The sequence below is a fragment of the Danio aesculapii genome, chromosome 6, assembly GCF_903798145.1.
Source record: "Danio aesculapii chromosome 6, fDanAes4.1, whole genome shotgun sequence".
Taxonomy (NCBI): Eukaryota; Metazoa; Chordata; class Actinopteri; order Cypriniformes; family Danionidae; genus Danio; species Danio aesculapii.
In genome coordinates, this window is record NC_079440.1 from 49,255,513 (window position 1) to 49,274,821 (window position 19,309).

At 36.7% G+C, this 19,309-nt stretch overlaps 1 protein-coding gene across 1 annotated transcript in view; it reads right to left on the reverse strand.

The window, feature by feature from the left end:
* Positions 1-19,309, reverse strand: part of igfn1.3 (immunoglobulin like and fibronectin type III domain containing 1, tandem duplicate 3) — a 35,015-nt gene that overhangs the window by 4,988 nt on the left and 10,718 nt on the right. Inside the window, exons 5-21 of the mRNA XM_056460428.1 lie at positions 18,052-18,151; positions 17,868-17,909; positions 17,721-17,769; positions 17,390-17,570; positions 12,794-12,907; positions 12,552-12,714; positions 8,772-9,044; positions 7,669-8,112; positions 5,459-5,583; positions 5,181-5,322; positions 4,777-5,070; positions 4,327-4,623; positions 2,941-3,120; positions 2,717-2,845; positions 2,267-2,575; positions 1,711-1,796; positions 1,443-1,635 (exon numbers count right to left, since the gene is read on the reverse strand). Coding sequence (XP_056316403.1) covers positions 1,443-1,635; positions 1,711-1,796; positions 2,267-2,575; positions 2,717-2,845; positions 2,941-3,120; positions 4,327-4,623; positions 4,777-5,070; positions 5,181-5,322; positions 5,459-5,583; positions 7,669-8,112; positions 8,772-9,044; positions 12,552-12,714; positions 12,794-12,907; positions 17,390-17,570; positions 17,721-17,769; positions 17,868-17,909; positions 18,052-18,151 — 3,121 coding nt within the window. The remainder of the gene's footprint in view (positions 1-1,442; positions 1,636-1,710; positions 1,797-2,266; positions 2,576-2,716; positions 2,846-2,940; positions 3,121-4,326; positions 4,624-4,776; positions 5,071-5,180; positions 5,323-5,458; positions 5,584-7,668; positions 8,113-8,771; positions 9,045-12,551; positions 12,715-12,793; positions 12,908-17,389; positions 17,571-17,720; positions 17,770-17,867; positions 17,910-18,051; positions 18,152-19,309) is intronic.

The window sequence follows — 19,309 nt, forward strand, 5'->3', positions numbered from 1 at the left end:
AAACCACATGGATATGACTGATATCAGGTTACTTACTGTAGATCTATTGGCCCGTTCAATCAAACAATACAACTATATTACTGCCCACACAATTCACAATAAAATGTTGTTTTTATACAAGCGCACAGCAGTTTTCTCTTCTGAGATTAATTTTGCTTTGCTTCTTTGTTATTAACTCAGAACCAATGTTGTCGATTTAAAGTAATAATGTTGTAAATAATTCCTTGCATAATCCATTCATTTAGCTTTGTAAGAAGCTAGGGGTTTTCATTTTGTCTTACCTGTGTATGCATTTTTGACTCTCAAACTGCCGGTAACCATTGACTTTTGGGAATCACTAAGTACCATAGATTCAGCTAAAAATCTATTTTAATGTTCTACTGAAGGTTACAAAAAATCAATAACCAGGGTTCGTATGAGTGCTGGAAATGCTTGAAAACGCTTGAATTTTAATCAAGTGTTTTCAAGGTTTGAAAAGTGTTTAGATTTTGGATGAAGTTCTTGAAAGTGCTTGAAAATGTGATTGTGTTGCTTTCATAATTCAACAATACCTTTTATTATTTGCCACCTTAGATTAAGCAGTGGGAGAAGAGAAAATACATGGAGATTACCGTTAATTAAAATAAATAAAGATTTAAGAAAAAATATAGAGGACACATTTAAGATTTAAGTTAGGCTTTGTGCAAACACCCCATCAACAGTTTTTACTGAAGTACTCGCCTGCTTCGAATGTTATCACTCGATTGAATGGGCTTTATTAGTGGTTATCAGCTGATAAATATGGGCCAGTAGGGGCCCATTTTACATTACTGTGACTGGTTGGGGTAGGGGTAGACGTTAATAAATTACAATCAATAGGAAATGTAATAAATAATAATTTTTGTTAACTTTCGGCCACAGCCGTATGTGATCTATAGCTGATTAACCATGTGAATGATTGATAACAGCCTTCTGAGCCTACCAGTAGGCGCAGAAGGCCACTACTGGCCTGTATCTAGAAGCTGATAACACCCATTCAATCGAATGATAACATTCAAATTGGCTGTGACTTTCATACTATAAAATACTGTTTTTCTTTTAATTCTATGCTATAGAATACTTCAACAAGTAGCATCTGATATAAAGTGATGAGGTATGTATATTTATATAATTTACCACAGTTGAAAAATGCTGGAATATTTTGAAAAAGCTAGAAAAGTGCTTGTATTTGACTTTGGACAAGGTGGATGGATCCTGAATAACTTGGATGGCCTGAGGATGAGTAAATAAACAGCACATTTTAATTTTTAGGTGAGCTATCCCATAACCTTGAAATTGAATTGGCTGATATAGTTCAAGGTCAAACAAGTTTATCCAGAGACACATTTTACATGCAAAACAACAGTAGGGTAATAATATTTTTAGGACTGATGAACTTGGCCTTTATTAACGTTATCTCTTACCTGTCACTCTGATCTCAACACTGAACGTCTCCTGACCCACCATGTTCTTAACAATAATGGAGTAAATGCCAGAATCTGAACGCTCCGCAGAAGCAATCAGGAGTTGGGACATCCCATCTGCATTGCTTATGTTTACTCGTTTGGACACAGGCATTCCATCTTTCAGCCAGATTATAGTTGGTATTGGGGATGCCTGTAATTGAGAGTTCATATTGTAGTATATTCTGCTTTTCAATAAATAGAAAATGTTGTAAATATTTTAGGTTACCTCAAAGTTTATGTTGACCCGAGCAGAATTTTCAGCTCTCACAACCATAAAGCTCTTCATTTTGCGGTTGGTGAAATTTGGCCTTACTGAAAAAAGAGTTTTACATCAAATAGTAAGTTTTAACTATATAATACATTAAATGATAAGTAATTGTTGAGTATTTAAAACAAAGGTAAATGTTTGGACATTTCTGCATTCTGTAAGTGCTAGTTTAAATTATTTGATATTAAGTCAATAAAACTATGAACTAAGCTTCTCCTAAACAACTTTGAGGAGCATTATGATGTATTAAACATTATTGGATGAGTTAACAAGATTTTCAATGGTTATGCTATTATTTCTGTGATTTATAAATAAATAAATCAATATAACTTTGACATTATGTTTTAGATTTGTATATAAAATACAGATATGATTTATACATGTTCAAAAAAAAAGTCAAAGTCAAGAAAAATTTTGGGGAAAAAAACTATTCAAAACCCATAATTTAATTTATAATCACAACAAATTTAAATTCTGTATGTCCAAACTTTTGACTAAAGAAATCATATTGTACCAGGTGGAGGCATGGCAATGATGTAGTTATCCAGATCCTTGGGTTCTCCATCACCACCTTCATTGGTTGCAACCACTCTGACCCAATACATAGCCATAGACTTGAGGCCAAGAATTGTGTAAGAAGCTGTAATAAGTGGGTTGGAGTTGCAGCGACCCCATTCTATGCTCTCAGCTGGCCTTAATTCCACAAAATAACCTTTAGCTTCATCCTGGACGCCCTTCTCTTCCTTTGGTTTAGTCCAACTCAGAGACAAAGAACTATAGGTGGAATCTGTGACTTTCAGGTCAATGACTTTACCAGGGGGTTCTGAAATCCAAAATTGAAGTACAGAAAGGTCAGTTGTAGAATTATTATTTCTTTTCTTGTTCCTTTGTGCTATATCTCAGCAAACCTTGAACGTCATCTTGCCCTATGAAAATGCTTTTTGACTTACTGCCATCGACTTACTTTTGGGATCTCTGGCTATCACAAATTCAGACGGTGCACTTGGTTCTCCGGCACCAGAGAAATTGATGGCTGACACACGAAATTCATATTCCATTCCTTCAACAACATCCTTCACATCATACTGTTTGCCTTGGGGAGGAAAGTGAGTAAAATATGCATAAGCGAAGGCCTAGTATGTTTTGCAGAAGTCACTAAGAAAACTTTGGGGTTTACAAAACATAAACCTTTTATTGGCTCTTCAGGAGGGTTCACTTGACCCCATAGGTTGCTGCCCCTTTTGCGTTTCTCCATATTGTAGCCAACAATGTTTGTTCCACCAGTGTTGGTTGGAGGTGTCCAGGCCAAAGTGATGCAGTTCCTGAAGGCACTGACCACTTTGGGTGTAGATGGTGGTCCAGGATATGCTGTAACAAATCAGCCTTTTTAATAAAACAGTTTCAGGGGGAAATCTAGTTATGATTTCTCCGATTTAAAAGAGAACACAACTCCAGATCTACTGTGGTTGTTTTAAATGATACATGTAGTCAAAAAATGAAATAGTAATTTTTCTGTTAAAATATGTTTTTAGGGCTGCGCATTTTGGCCAGAACTGTTGATGATATATTAATATAACTATGTTATTTTATTTCCAAATACTGGTTTCATATTTGACTGGAAAATAATATGATATTTTTATTTTACAGAACAGCTAAATATTTAAAATGCTTTAATTTGCTATTTTTAAAATGTAAAACAGTTATTTATTTATTTATTTATTTTTTTATTTATTTTTTTAATGTCAAAATCTATTGCCAAACCTATGTTGATTTTGCTGTCTTCAGGAGTTTGTTGTTGTTCTTATTTCATCGCTTTCATTTCAGGTCTTATTGTGAATGGCCAGGTTTATTGTTATTAGCTTAAAAAGGACAAACAAAATGGTGCGCTCACACTTTGCTATTCGTACCATGCCCAGGAGCATTTTCCCTGTTCGTTTGACAAGTGTGTGTTGCTCTAAATCGGGCTCAGGCACGGTTCAGTTGACCGGCCCTGGCCAAAGCACACCTGAGCCTGAAACTGAAGACCTGACGTTACTTTTAAGGCACTGTTTTATATGGATTTATTAATCATTCTTACTTTTCAATGAACGCAAACTGAAGTAGTTTATCAAAGATGCAAACCCCTCACTGTACATAAACTGCACCTTCTTGAAACCTCCTAATACCTGCAGCACAAGGACTTTTATGATAATTTATGAGCGTCAAAAGTTGTGGATCTGTTCAGCAAAATTTTTGACTGCTGGTCACTGCATTCCAAATGACTAAAACAATATAACTAAAGCAATCTCCACTTTGCTGAGCTAGAGCGCTTCCTGTACTGATAAACTGAACAGTCGCATCATCGAGGACATAAGCCTGCTGAGGTTCTGAAGGCAAAATGCAATGCGAGTGCAGGCCAACGGGGGAGAGGGGAGGGGGGACAATCATTGGACTGATGTGTGGACCTTCATGTATGTGTAAACGTAAAGAATATTTTGGTCTTAAGCTATATTATGATTTCTTTTTTTTTGAACTTTAATACACTAACAGTACCATTTTAGTACACTTATATAATTCAAACAAATGTAATCTTACCTTTGGTGCCAGCCTGGATATCACTAGTCTCATAAACATCACTGGTACCCTCTGCAGTCAAGGCTCTAATGCGATAGCAGTATTTCCTTCCATGGTCGACATCATTGTCCTTGTAATGCGGCTCCCCAGGGATGTTCCCAATTTTCATCCAGGTGTTGCGTCCAATTTGGTTACGCTCCAAATAGTAGTTAATTATAGGGGAACCGCCATCATCCTTTGGAGGCCTCCACTTGAACTCCACACAGGATGATGAAGCTTCAATAACATCTACAGGTCCCATTGGATTGGTGGGTTTATCTGTATTACAAGAAAATCAATATTGAGTTTTTTGTTTTTTTTAATGGTGTTATACAGATTGCTTGTGAATTATGAGTTCAGAAAATGTCATTTCTCTTTACAAAATATAACAACATTCTTCTTATTAATATGTGGCTCTTGTCTATTACAAACCTATTACAATGAGTTTTGATCGGGCCTCAATGGTTCCAAACTCATTTTTGAGCTTCAGCTTTATTTCTCCACTGTCTTTTCGTTGACACTTCACAAGTAGTAGGCGACTGTGACTAGACGACCTCTCAATCTTAATGTGATTATCCTCAAGCATCTCCTCACCCTCCTGGTACCACTGTATTTTCATTGGCTCACGACCTACAAACTCCAGTTTAAATGTTGCATTTTGGCCAACCTTGATTATCACAGGCTCTGAGAATTTAGCCAAGTCTTCTAGATTTATCCGTGGTGGGTCTGAAAGACAGCATATGATAGTATATCAAAATTTGTGACTTATCAAACATGCATCTCCATATTATCAGTCAGTGATCAATGATAAATAATTTATTAAAATAATTAATTACCCTCCACAACCAGTATTGCTTCAGTTTTACGTCCATCTGCTTCAAAGCGGTACTTTCCATTGTCATCCTCTGTGCAGTTTGATACAACAATTTTATGGACTGCTCCATCTTTGACTATCTTCAGATCATCTGTTACTGTTATCTATAGAGATATTTTAACAAAATTATTTCCTGAGTAAAAAAAACACTGTTTTAGCTTGTGTCTAAATGAATATTTATTATATTTGAGTATTTGTATACACACTGGGACTAAGAATGGGTTTTAAACCTATGCTTACCTCTATTCCATCCTTATACCAAATGCCATCACAGTTCTCACTGCTGAGTTTGCAGACCATTTCAGCTGTCTGACCAATGATGGCATGAACATCTGACAGCCCGCTGGTGAAGTGAACTCCAGGGTCTGAACAACAGGTGCATTAACAACAGTATTGTATTTACAACACAATTACAAATATGCCTCACTGTGTATATTTCTACTTACACCATGAAAATAGTTCACAAAATAAGACCACAAGTATAGAAAATCTAAATTTTATTTTTATTTGGTTCTGCTATCACTCGTCATAATTAATTTTAACATTTAAAAGACAAAAGTCTTTCAATTAAATGTGTGGAATTTTATCAAGTCATCAACAAGCAAAACAGCCAATGAAAATGCTGTATTTGAGATTGAATTTGCAATGTTACACTGGGATTAGGGCTGCACCCTATTGAACAAACCTTACATTGCGATCTTTTGTTTTACAGCGATTATATATTGCGAAATTTTTTAATTTTTTTTTGTGTTAATTTAGATGAGTCTTTTGTCTATAAAGTGCATCTACTGTACATACAATATAATAAATTGCAACCAAAAATATATATATAAATAAACTGTGGTTTTTCTGGGGACTCTAACAGTATTCAAGTACAAAAATCGAACAATCAAACCTAAAATAACATGTTCATCACTGTGTAAATAATTACAAAATAATATTTTTAAAATCTTTAATAAATAATCAAATCCTGTGACTATTGCAGATACACAGATTGTGATGCTCAAACAATATATTGTTCAGCCCTAATTTGGATATACTGTATGTATAAGCTTTATGAACAGCTTTGGAGAATTTGATATTTCCTCACACTGTAAAAAAATCCTGGTTGCCTTAAATTTTTAAGCTGAATCAAATTAACCTTATGAGTAAATAAACAGGGCTCGAAATTGCGACCGTTTTGGTCCATATGCGCCCGGAATTTTATCTATGCGACCTCAAAATATATTTGGGATCATTTGAGCGAGTGCATAAAATTGATGTCGTGTGACCAGTTTTCACAGCAATATGTTCACCACATGTGCGGAATTAGGAGGCATTCACGCATTAAGCATCTTTGCACCTTAAAACAGCAGAGCTCAGGAATGGTTTAAAACAGTTGACATGTCAACTTGCTGCAGTAAACAAAGCCCGCAATGCTTGCCCCACCTTCAAGCTCTTCTTATTGGCCCACTGCACTAGAACAGAATGCGAATGGATTGGTTAAAATCAGCTGTCAATCACTCCGTTCCGATGACGGAGCTACAGTCGCGAAAATGTAAAGGTCTGGATACGAAAGAATAAAAACAACACTGACAGGTTTAGTTTTAGAAACCACATAAAGTTACAAATAATGGCACATCTGATTAGTGATCATGTAATGAATGTCAATCCAGCATTTACACTTTTCGAAGACTGTATAAAAGACTTCCAGTGAGTTAAAAAAGCCAGTGGGATGGAGTTTTCAGGTAACCGTGTTTGCCACTGAATCTACACATTTTAAGCACGAGAAATTCTAACGTTATTTAATCCTTCATTTAATCGTCACTATGCTGTCAGCCATGCGACTTGCACCGCATTCACCATCGCTAAAAAGCATGCATTCACCGAGATGAAACTAATATTGCAACTCATGAAAATACTGTTATTGCTATTAAGATGACATATGCAAATAATAAGTTATATATCAATGTCATCTGTGCAAGCAGACACCACCCGTTAGAACAGCACAGTTATTATTGTTAATTCAGTTAATCTCATTCATGACAAGCAGTGTGTGCAGGGCCGGTAAGCGCTTGCAGATTTTTGTTTATTTGTTAATTGTGATTGGAGTGTTAATATATAATAGAATCTGTTAATATAAAACAGTGCTCATAATTTTTGGTGGTGCGACAAAAATTTTGTCTGGTGTGCCTACATTTTTGAAGTTAGGAGCACCGGTACTACCAAGAAAAAAGGTTCATTTCGAGCCCTGCTTAAAACATCTTGCGTAACTTATACAATTAAGTTAGAGCATGGTTAAGTTGGTTTAATAAGTTACAATGACCTAAAACTTATTTTGTCAGGAATAATTGATCATATAATTTTTTTACAGTGCCCAATGACCCTATACTTTTTATTAAAACACATACACAAAGAAAGCCTTCTTTTTAAAAGAACCACATGACGGTTAAATTAGTAAATCACCTTACCAATAACAGTGTCGGGAACTAGAGGCCCAGTCCTCACTCTCTTCCTTGGCTCCTCTTTTGTTGGCTCTTCTTCTACCGGAGGTGGAGCCGCTTCCTCTGTTTTTGGCTTTTCCTCCTTAACCTCTGGCGCTGGTTTGGGCTCAGGTTCTGGCTCCTCTATTGGACCCTCAGATTCTTGTTTAATTTGAGGTTGAGGTTTAGGCTTTGGCTTTGGTGGTTCTGGTGCAGCAGGTTGTTCCTCTGCTGGTTTCTCTTCCTCTTTGGCAGCTTCTTCCTCAGCCTGAATCTGCTTCATTTGCTCAATCCTCTCCATCCTCTCATCACGCTCCTTCTGCAGCTTCTCACTCTGCTCTGCCGCAATCTTCATCAGTTCTGCGCCTCCACCACCTGCTTGAGTGGTTTTGCGTACTGCTTTCTTGCCCCTCTGGTTGGGATCTGGGTCAGCTGTTCCAAGGGCAGACCAACATAGAATTGAGGTGTTAATATTCTGGTCATTGAGGGGAAAACTTCCTGGATGTCTGCATGAGACCGCACACGTACATCCAGCTCTTAATGATGTAATGGACATAAATGGCCACTTGAACAGTACAAGGAAGATTTCTTTTGTGCTTCTTATTCATTTAGATTTTGAAGTATCCATTTACTTTCTCAGAATGAAATTATTTATGGGACTTGTATGGTCTGTCTGTATTAAGCCGTGCAAGCAACCATTGGAACTTGATCATTCATTAATTTAAATCATTTGAATTTTGACTACAATGAGAACAAATGATTGGAGTTTTAAATGTATGAGCCAAATCATCCTTGAATCTGTAAAGCGATCATTTGCCAATGCCAACAATATGAGTTAATGAATATTTCTTATATAGCCCCGGATGGATGGATAGACGGATGAATGGATGGATAGATAGATAGATAGATGGATAGATAGAATTGTGCAATCAAATTAAGGAAAATAAAACTAGATTGTTATATTTGGATTGTTATACACATAATGGAGTAGAAAAAAGTACACAGTGTGTTATGTTTCTCTATGCTATAATCTGTACACGTTTATCAGTCCATCCAAGTAGTGTAATGTTTGTTGAAGCATTTGATTTTACCCTCTACTATCAGCCAGGCATTACAAGACTTCATTCCAGCCACAGCTGTGTAGATTCCTTTGTCCACTTGCATACAGTCCTTCACCACCAGTTTATGGATTAGCATGTCTTCAGAAACAGAGATATCATACTTTTCGCCCTGTTCCAGAGGAGCGTTCTTGCCTAGCCAGGAGATCTTAGAAAGCGGAGCAGATAAGAGGCACTCAAACACGGCATCCTGCCTTTCTATGGCCTTCACTTCCTGAATCTTTACCAAGAAGTCTGCCGCAGGAACTGTAAATGTAGAGAAGACAGTGTGGTAACATCTATATTTAATCGTTTTATATTAAAGAAATGCTCTTATTTTATTGAATAGACCTGAAAAGCAAAACAGTAACAGTTATACATACAGTTAGGTCCATAAATATTGGGACATCGACACAATTATAACACTTTTGGCTCTATACACCAACACAATGGATTTGAAATGAAAGAACAAGATGTGCTTTAACTGCATACTATCAGCTTTAATTTGAGGGTATTTACATCCAAATTAGGTGAATGCTGTAGAAATTACAACAATTTGCACATATGTGCCTCCCACTTGTTAAGGGTCCAAAAGTAATTGGACAATTGGCTTCTAAGCTGTTTCATGGCCAGATGTGTTATTCCTTCATTATCCCAATTACAATGAGCAGATAAAAGGTCCAGAGTTCATTTCAAATGTGCTATTTGCATTTAAAATCTGTTGTTAACTCTCAAGATGAGATCCAAAGAGCTGTCACTATCAGTCAAGCAAGTTATCATTAGGCTGAAAAAAAAAAACACATCAGAGAGATAGCAAAAAAAAAATCAGGCGTGGCCAAAACAAATGTTTGGAACATTCTTAAAAAGAAAGAACGCACCAGTGAGCTCAGCAACACCAAAAGACCCGGGAGACCACAAAAACAACTGTGGTGGATGACCAAAGAATTCCTTACTTGGTGAAGAAAACACACTTCACAACATTTGGCCAGATCATCAACTCTCTCCAGGAGGAAGGTGTGTGTGTCAAAGTTAGGGTTGGGTACTGAAACCCGGTGCCATTATAGCACCGGTACATTTGTAACAGGTATGTACCGGATCAAATCAGCATATAAATTTCTGTGCCTAATTTCGGTGCCATTGGTGCTGCAACAAGGACGTAAGAAGCATCAAAGGGTGCATCAAAGGCACACATAGGTACGCTTTGTCACACCATTTCTAAACATTAAATTCTAAACAACTTTGAGGAGTACGTACAGACGATGTCGGGTGTTACTTGATGGTGCTGTGCGCATTAGCCTAGTTTCCCGCATTCGTCAGAGGTTGACACCCAAATTAACACAGGTAAAAGCGATTATTATTATTTTTTATTTTTTTAAACACTTTTAAAGGCAGAGACCATTATTAATCAGAAATCTAGTGTACATAGTTTTACGTTAAGAAATGCAGTATTGAATTTACAAACAGTTGGCAAGTACCAAAGAACAGATGTAACACATTGATCAAATGTAGTTTTTAGTCACACTTATGTAAGTCATATTCAACTTAAGTTTTCCCTTCATTCATTTTTTATTTCCGTCTTCAACACATGATTTATTTACCACACTTTTTTCACTACACACTTTTTTTTATCTTCCCCATAGTGACAGTCAGTGCATAACATTTTTACCCCCCAGTTTATCTGGTCTAGAACCACCACTGACTATAACATGTAAGACAGGATCATGAAAGGAACATTCAAAATGCAGCTCATGTAAACACTTTGATCATATTATTGTCTTATTCAGATTAAGGCAAATCATTAGATCACTGATACCCATGTAAGCATAGTCACAAGCCCCCAACCCTAGAAAAAAGGAGTTCAGTATTTTGCTGACAGCTTTTCCACACGTTAGTAATAAGCTAATGTAATTTCATAATGCAAATCTTAAATTCATGCTAACCAGCAAATGATCAAAGGAAATATATAAATGTATTTGAAATGTATAAAATAAATAAAATTATCGGTTCAGGCACCGTTTTAGCACTGGAACAGTTTTAAAAGTATCGATTTAGCACCAGTATCGAAATAACCCCAAACGATACCCAACCCTAGTCAAAGTTAACAATCAAGAGAAGACTACACCAGAGTAAATACATAGGGTTAACCACAAGATGTAAACCATTGGTGAGCCTCAAAACCAGGAAAGCCAGATTAGAGTTCTAAAAAAGCCTTCACAGTGCTGGAACAGCATCCTATGGACAGATGAGATCAAGATCAACTTGTACCAGAGTGATGGGAAGAGAAGAGTATGGAGAAGGAAAGGAACTGCTCATGATCCTAAGCAGTGAAGCATGGTAGTGGTAGTGACATTGCGTGGGCATGTATAGCTGTCAATGAAACTGGTTCTCTTGTATCTATTGATGATGTGACTGCTGACAAAAGCAGAAGGATAAATTCTGAAGTGTTTCAGGCAATATTTCCTGCTCAAATTAAGCCAAATGCTTCAAAACACATTAGATGGTGCTTCACAGTGCAGATGGAGAATGACCCAAAGCATACTGCAAAAGCAACCAAAGAGGAAAGAAGTGGAATGTTATGCAATGGCCAGGTCAATCTGAATCCAATTGAGCATGTATTCACTTGCTGAAGACAAAACTGAAGGGAAAATGTCTTAAGAACAAGCAGTAAATGAATACAGATGCTGTAGAGGACTGTCAGAGCATCACCATGAATGAAACCCAGCATCTGGTGATGTCTATGCGTTCCAGACTTCAGGCTGTAATTGACTGCAAAAGGATTTGCAACCAAGTATTAAAAAGTGAAAGTTTGATTTATGATTATTATTCTGTTCAATGGCTTTTGGTCCCTTAACAAGTGGGAGGCACATATGCAAACTGTTGTAATGCCTACAGCGTTCATCTGATTTGGATGCAAATACCCTCAAATTAAAGCTGACAGTCTGCAGTTAAAGCACATCTTGTTCGTGTCAAATCCATTGTGTTGGTGTATAAAGCTAAAAATGTTAGAATTGTGTTGATGTCCCAATATTTATGGACCTGACTGTATATGTAAAGTTATAATTCATTCAGTTTATTCACCTTGTGTTATTTTACTTTGCTATATTTTTGTGCAAAAGGAGATGTTATTGCAGATTTTTCAAGCTGCTTTACTATTCAGTGCAATTGGATGTTGAATTGCTGTGTACTTTGAAGCTAAAAAAGCTGTGTAAAAAGTGTAGAAAATTTAAATAGCCGTTTTTCTCATTTGAACGGTTTGAAAGAGATTTGAAAGCTGCTGTGATGATTTGAGTGTATAATGACTCAGGTACTTCAAATGTGTCTGTGTCATATCGCAATCCACTTTCTTTATATGAGAAAGAAGATTTGTGGCATTCTCCAAAATATAGTTTTGCACAGAAGACATTTCTAAAAATTGAAAATATATGATGGCGAGCAACAGAACAAAATGACTGATCATTTGCTCTCAAAGCCCATTGTCATTTACGTCCTACTTTATGTCTGGCTGGGTCTAAACTGAGTAAATCACAGTGTGTGTGATTCAAATAAATGCTCTGCTCCCATAAATTTTTGCTTCTGAAAAGGGACACTCATACGCATCCATATGTAATATGGTCAGCCACAGAAATAAACTGTATCCATTCCCTTTCTCTGATAATATTCAACGTGTCTTTAGTGAATTCAGTTTAAAAAAAGAGGGCTGTGCTGGTGGATGCTAAAAGTAAATCTGTCCCTAAATAGGGATAGTAGAATATTTTCTAAATGCTTAAAGCTCACTTTTAAAGTCAGTGGAGAAAACATTGACTCCTTCAATATCGACTTGATACAATCCAGCATCTTCTGGATTCAGACCGCTGACACTGAAGATGAATTTTCTGCCGACTTGACGCAGAGAGTGTTTCTCGTCTGTGTCAAAGGTGAATGGAACCATAACACCATCCTGTGACACAAAAAACAGATATGTTTATTATTATTTGAATTATTATTTAAATAAAATAATTAATTGTTTTTTTTTTTACCTTGAAGAGGAAGATTTTGGCATTGGGGTCTTTGAGATCCATTTCAAATTCAAATTCGGCACATCCCGGGGTCTTGATTTCAATATGTTTCAGGTTGCTCAGGTGTTCAATGTACTGTTAGGGAAGCAAAGGCAAGTTAAAAATATCCTTTCGAAACTTTCGAAAGCTACCTCAGAGGCTAGATTTACAGAGGCATTTAGCACATGCACTTCCTGAGCAAAAATAGTACTAGAGGCCAGTGAGGTATTTCACACATTCACTTTCAGTGCCTGTGTATTAATTAGTGGTGTAACGACACTTGTATTCATCCTGAACTGTCACTGTACAGGTGTTCTAGTTTGATTTATGTGCTCTGATGATGAATACAGTCAGTCCAGATGTGCCAGTCACCAAAGTTTGGCAAAAAAGAAACGCGTAGGAGCCTTTTACACAGAACATGCCTTTAAGTCTAAAAAATGTGAGATGGAGCGCTTAATTAATCACGGTTAATTAATCGTAAAGGCTTGTCAACACCGCGCCGAACAAAACTTCTGCAACTAAACAAAGTTATGCCAACTGTGCACTAGTTTAAATTCCAAGCTTGAACTCCGAGGCGAATACACACACACACTGGATTAAGTATGGCTGAGGCTATTAACTAAGGGTCGTTCACATGTGGTGTCGTTCAGCTTTATACTTTGTATGGAATATAAAGATTTCTACTTCAAAGAGAAAAAAACTAAACAGATTGAAAATACCAAACAAGTTCATAATATAGTTGATGAAAAATGTGCCTTTCAGACAGAGGTTCAGCAGCCTTTGACTCCATTTGTTCACTATTAAAGGGAAATACTTATGCCGAGTTCAGACTACATGATTCTAGCCCCGATTTTGACCCGCCGACAGGTTTTGAGAAATCGCTGACAAATGCCTGAAATCACATTGTTGATAACCGACAGCCAATGATAGAGCAGCATCCACTAGTATGGGTATCTGCAGGCAAGCTGGAGATTTGGGGAGAAGTTAAAAGTGCTCATTTTCAGTTTGTTTGGACCCAAGAAATAAAGAAAAAAGTAGTATAAATTTGGCAGTTTGACGTGTCATCCAATACCACTACCAGGTCGAAAAAGGAAAAAAAGTTGAGGAGAAATTGCTAATTCCCTTCAAAACCCAGGTGAGCAAAATAAGTTCATTTTCTACCCCACTAAAGGCTTCTGTCTCATTAGGTAATATCAAAAGATATACTACGTGACGTAGTGTTGTTTCCATCTTACTTCTCATGTGTGTTTGGTTGTGAGAGTGTTTGCAGACCGAGACAAAGTTTTTAGCGATTCTTCCGATTGTAAAGTCATTCCGTGTGAATCTTGCCGAACCATCTTGCAATGCAAACACGGCACCGATGAAACGCCTACCACAGATAGTCATAGAGTGTGAAAACATTTGTGAAGTGAATACTTTGAAAATCGTGCAGTCTGAACTCAGCATTAGCTAATGTCATGCTTAGATTAACATTAGACAAACACATTTTTTAAAATGTATTTATTTCTTGTCTTGTTATTTCACTTATTGTTCTGTCAATTACTTTCAGTGTTAAATGATTACTTTTATGATTACTTATGTTTAAATGGCAAAAAAACTTTTGTTCATTTATTTTTAAGTTCAAAGAGAAATAAAATTTAGTTTGTTTTTTACTATCATTATATTGTGCAGTATTATTTGCTTACTGAGCAGCAGTAAATAACACTTTAAAATATAAGGAGGGATTTTCTAAACTAGTAGTGTTTTGAAATGATTGAATGCCAAAATATATGGGGGTAGCCATGATATCGTGATTATTCCTCAGACCATAATCGTACAACCAAAATCTATAATCGTTTCATCCCGTCTCAGGAATGGTTCCATCAAATAAAACAGTCATGCAAACTTTTCACTGTAAACAGGCTTGCGATGCTTGCCCTGCCTCTGAGATCTGATTGGTCCACTGCTTTGGAAATGACACTGAGTGGTGCTGCATGAAAAGTTTAAATTCTTTAATGTTAATATGGCATCATAAAATGCAGCACTCATGTGCAAGCAGTGTGATAACAGTGTATAATGGCATTCTTGAAGTGTGTCTTTACATAGAAAAACAATGGAATTATATTGTATAAGATGCATCTCATCTCATTTTCAGTTGTGTCTCATGCACACATAAGCCAGTCTGAGTCCCTTGTTGCATTTACAAACTCCTGTCCCAAAGATGGACCTCCTGTTTTATCGTTTTAACTTAGGTCTCGATTTTAAAGCTTAATGAATCTTAGATTTAGTGAACAATGTTTGTTTTTCTGTTGTGTTGGGAGAGTGTTGAGCTTAACTTTCATAATTAGGAGAATGTGTATAAAAATTCAAATATTTTTTTTCATTATTATATTTGTTTTGAACTTATTGTTTTGAGCTTTGCAGTTCTGTGGCTGATTATGACAAAACACTTCTGCCTGCTCAAAATAAACAGAAAAAAAAACATGCACACTGCTGATAATGCTTTTCTTACTTAGATTATTTGTCTTGTTTCTAGTCCAAATATCTAGAAATTCATAAATCATGAAGCATTTCCTAGATAAACATAAAATGTTGTCTTAATTTAAGAAATAATATGCCAAAATTTATTGAGCTTTTTCTTAAGCTAAATAATCTACCAATGGGGTAAGCTAAATAATTTTTTTCCTTTGCTTTTTTGTTGCTTGTCTAAAGCCCCTTTAAAGGGCCATGAAACCCCCCTCTTTCGGTTCAAGTCTAGCTCAGAATTTTTTCAAAAAATGCATCATAATGGGCGTGGAGCTATGCGAGTAGAGGCAGAAGTGGGTGTGGCCAGCAGAGCAGGGGAGAAGTAGGGGAGCAAACAACTGTTGTCAGTTGGCTTACAAAATGAGACACAAACCGTGAGGAGATGCATGATCTTATAGTTTTCAAAGTCAAAATGCAAAGAAATAAACAGGAGTTTAATGTCCTGCTATATTTGTTATTCGTGATTTCATATACACACAACCACAAATTATATCATTATAAAGATAATCATGTTTATATAAACACTATAAATGAGGACTTCTCATCAATCCCTGGGTCTGAATGCAGACTCTGTGCAGCAGGTCTCTTGCCCTGCCTATTCCAACCATTAGTCCTGCTGGTAATCTAGAGGATTTAGGCGAACACAGCAGCACCGCGATGTGTCTAAATGTGAACAAACTCCACTGATAAAAGACAAAGTCCACCATTCTCCAATTCTCGTACTGCTCTCTCGACAAAAATGCTTGCTGCACACATACAGCTTTGCTGTAACGGCCCTGACAGGATCGCAGGGAAAAACATGCAACAAACCCTGTGAATCATTGAAACAAACACATACGACCCTTCATGAACAGCTAAATACTGCATGCCGTATGCAGAGTCCGTGGACGCGGTCTCACCCAGTCATCAACATAGGGTCTCACAGCTTTGCAGGTCTTTCTTGCCTTCGAAAAGCACATGCCGTCATGAATAATTAAGAAGCAGGGTCTTGTCATAGGATAAGAAAACTCCGCTATGAATAATAATGAGAAACTGACGCGTCATCACTCCACTTGCGGTTTTGAGCTACATCACTGATTTTGATCCCGCCCCAAAAATGATTGGAAGGTAAGAAAATAGCTGACAAAGGCTCAAAATTATCCAGTTTCCCCACAATTAAAGCTGACATGTGCTAACATTGTCTTAAATGAAAAGAAGCGCGAACCGCAAAAAAAAAAAAATTCTGTGGATGGATAAGTATTTTGAACATAATGTGAGTGTGTGTGCTGGCCCTCTCCAGCTCCTTCACATGCACGCGCATCAAGCAACTGAAGCAGAGATTGAAGGTAAACAAACAGCGGTTTATCATAAGCATTTCATCGATAATTTTTTACACATTTGTCATTAAGAAGCAACATAGAAAGGAAAAATATTCAAAGGCTCTTATTTTTATAAACAGCCTGGATGTGAATGCCTCTGAATGTTCTGTTTAGCTGGAGTAGACGTCTCACATCAGCACATTTCTAAACGTGAACACACTTTTTCTGGCAAATTACCGGCAATGTTACAACTTCTCTTTCCGGAAGATTGCCGGAACAAATTTAAAGGGCCTGTTCACACATGATCCCTTTCCGGAAAATTACCGGCATTTTTCCGGAAAGGTCTGTATGTGTGAAAGGGGCTTAAGTAAATCTAATTACATTTACAATTTTTTTTATAGTAAGTTGTTGTAAACAATTTATTTAGACTGAATTTAAACAATTTAAGTTGACCATCACTAAATTTAATTTGTTTTAAATTCAACCCATATGAATTGTTTGGCACAATTTTTCAGAAATCTTTTCTTTTTCAGTGTAAGAAGAGCATTTTTTTTTCAAATTGTTTCGTATTCTTATTGTACCAAGCCAGTATAAATGTACATAACCAAGACTTCTGTGTACCGTTACACCAATAGAATTAATATGTAGTATATAATATAAAGTGTACATTAAATGTAAATATTTCGTTTCACGTGTTTAAGCTTTAGCAAAACTGGGTAAAATAAAAATACTTCAATAGTACATGATGAGTTTTCACTGTTGATTTGTAACACACCTGTGACTGCTGCTCCTCTATTTCCCTTTTCTTCTCATTCAGTTTCCTCAACATCCAGCGAAAGTCCGTCACCCCGTATTCAGCACAGATGCTCTCATAGTCTTTCTTATCAGCACTCAGCAACAGTTCCCAAAATTTTTCATCGACTTCCCCATCTTTCTTCTTCTCCTTTTGTTCAGCTCTGTGAAATCACAATACAGCATTAAATGCCTTCCATGGATGTCAGGCTGGACACATTCAGGTGCTTTTGCAATTTAACAAACATAATAACAGAGCATTTAAAATGCATGTTGTGCTAAAATCATGTTTGGTTTGATCAACGAGAGCTCACCGTGTCCTCAGGTTCTTTTTCAAATCGGCTGCTGCTTTCTCTCGTTGCTCTGAAAATAATTTGAATTTCAATGTATTCTATAGAAGGTTGCATTTAATACATATATTAATATATAAAAGTTTTGCTTGTTTATAGATGCAAACAGACCTATTCTCGAATCCTGCATAGCTTTGCTCTTCTTGAACCCAACTGAACAAAAAGCAAAAAAAACAGAATTGTTGTTTTTCTCGGCACGGCTGATTCAGATAATTGATTCACTTGTTTTATTTGTACTCGCAGCTTGCCAAAGATAAATGTCTCAGGTACAATTGGAAAAGGTTTTTGCACTGACCTTCAATCACATTGAGCGTGACCGTGACTACAGCACGTCCATACTCATTATTTGCAAAGCATTTGTATGTGTCTGCTTGATCAACTCCAACATTGGGCATCTAATAAACACAGTTTGGGTTTTAATTAATGGTAGCACAAAAGCACATGTAAGTAAGTGCAGTTCCTTTAAAACTCCTAAGATTAACCTAGATAACACTCAGAACTTCGGCTAAAGGCACTTTCAAAGTTATAAACAGACATTGTTTTTTTTCTTTAACATTTCAAGGTATTCTGTTCAAAGTTATCTGGCCTTGAATTAAATGTATAGCTATACAGACACATACACATGAATGTATGTGTCCGAGTGAGTGTGTACAGCTATATGCAGTTGAAGATCAAATTATTAACCCTCTTGTAAACTTTTTATTTTTTTAAAGGGCACCTAATTTTACCTCTTTTACCAGTTATAAGATAAGCCATTGGTGTCTCCGGAATATGTCTGTTTCAGCTCATAATACCTTTCGGATTATTTATTGTAGCCTCCTACTATCTGCCCGTTTTGATGTCTGAGTATACTGTAGCTGTTTTTGTAGCCCGTGGCTTTAAATGAAAATGAGCTGCTTTTCCCCACCAACATGCATGGCTGCTTCTCATCATTCGCTACATCAGAGAAACAGCACAGTGACAGAGACAGACTTGGATGAAGTTGAAATGCAGTTCAGTCAAAAATACCAAGTATGTTTATTACGTGTATTTGTGATGGAGTTCATTCAAGCCTTTCTGAAATGATGAGTCTCACACAAATATCGTTTGCAGTACCCACACATACTGTATGTGTGCGTTTACTGACACCATGCGGCCGTGGTAATTATAGCAGTTAAGAATAACAGCGATTTTACTAGCTATGTTTCCATTCAAAGATGCAAATTAAATTTATGTGCAAAACAGGAAAATCGCATAAAAGATGTGCGAGTAAAGCAGTGTTTCCATTCAATTAGTCAAAGAGAACAAAATCGATTCTTCCTGGATAAACTGAATTTGCTGCGGTAGGAGAGGCTGCGCCAATCTTTTTCTTTATTTAATAAATTGAGACTTGCGCCTCAGACGACAATGCTGACCCGCAATGAACGCATGGTGGCATTTGAAGGCGTCAGACGCGGAGCACAGACACTGTTGATTCTGAAGGTATTTAATAACACAACAACACTAATGCTGAATAGGTTACAGCATTTTAGAATGACCAAAACAACATTTCAGATGTTTTACATTGTGCTCAG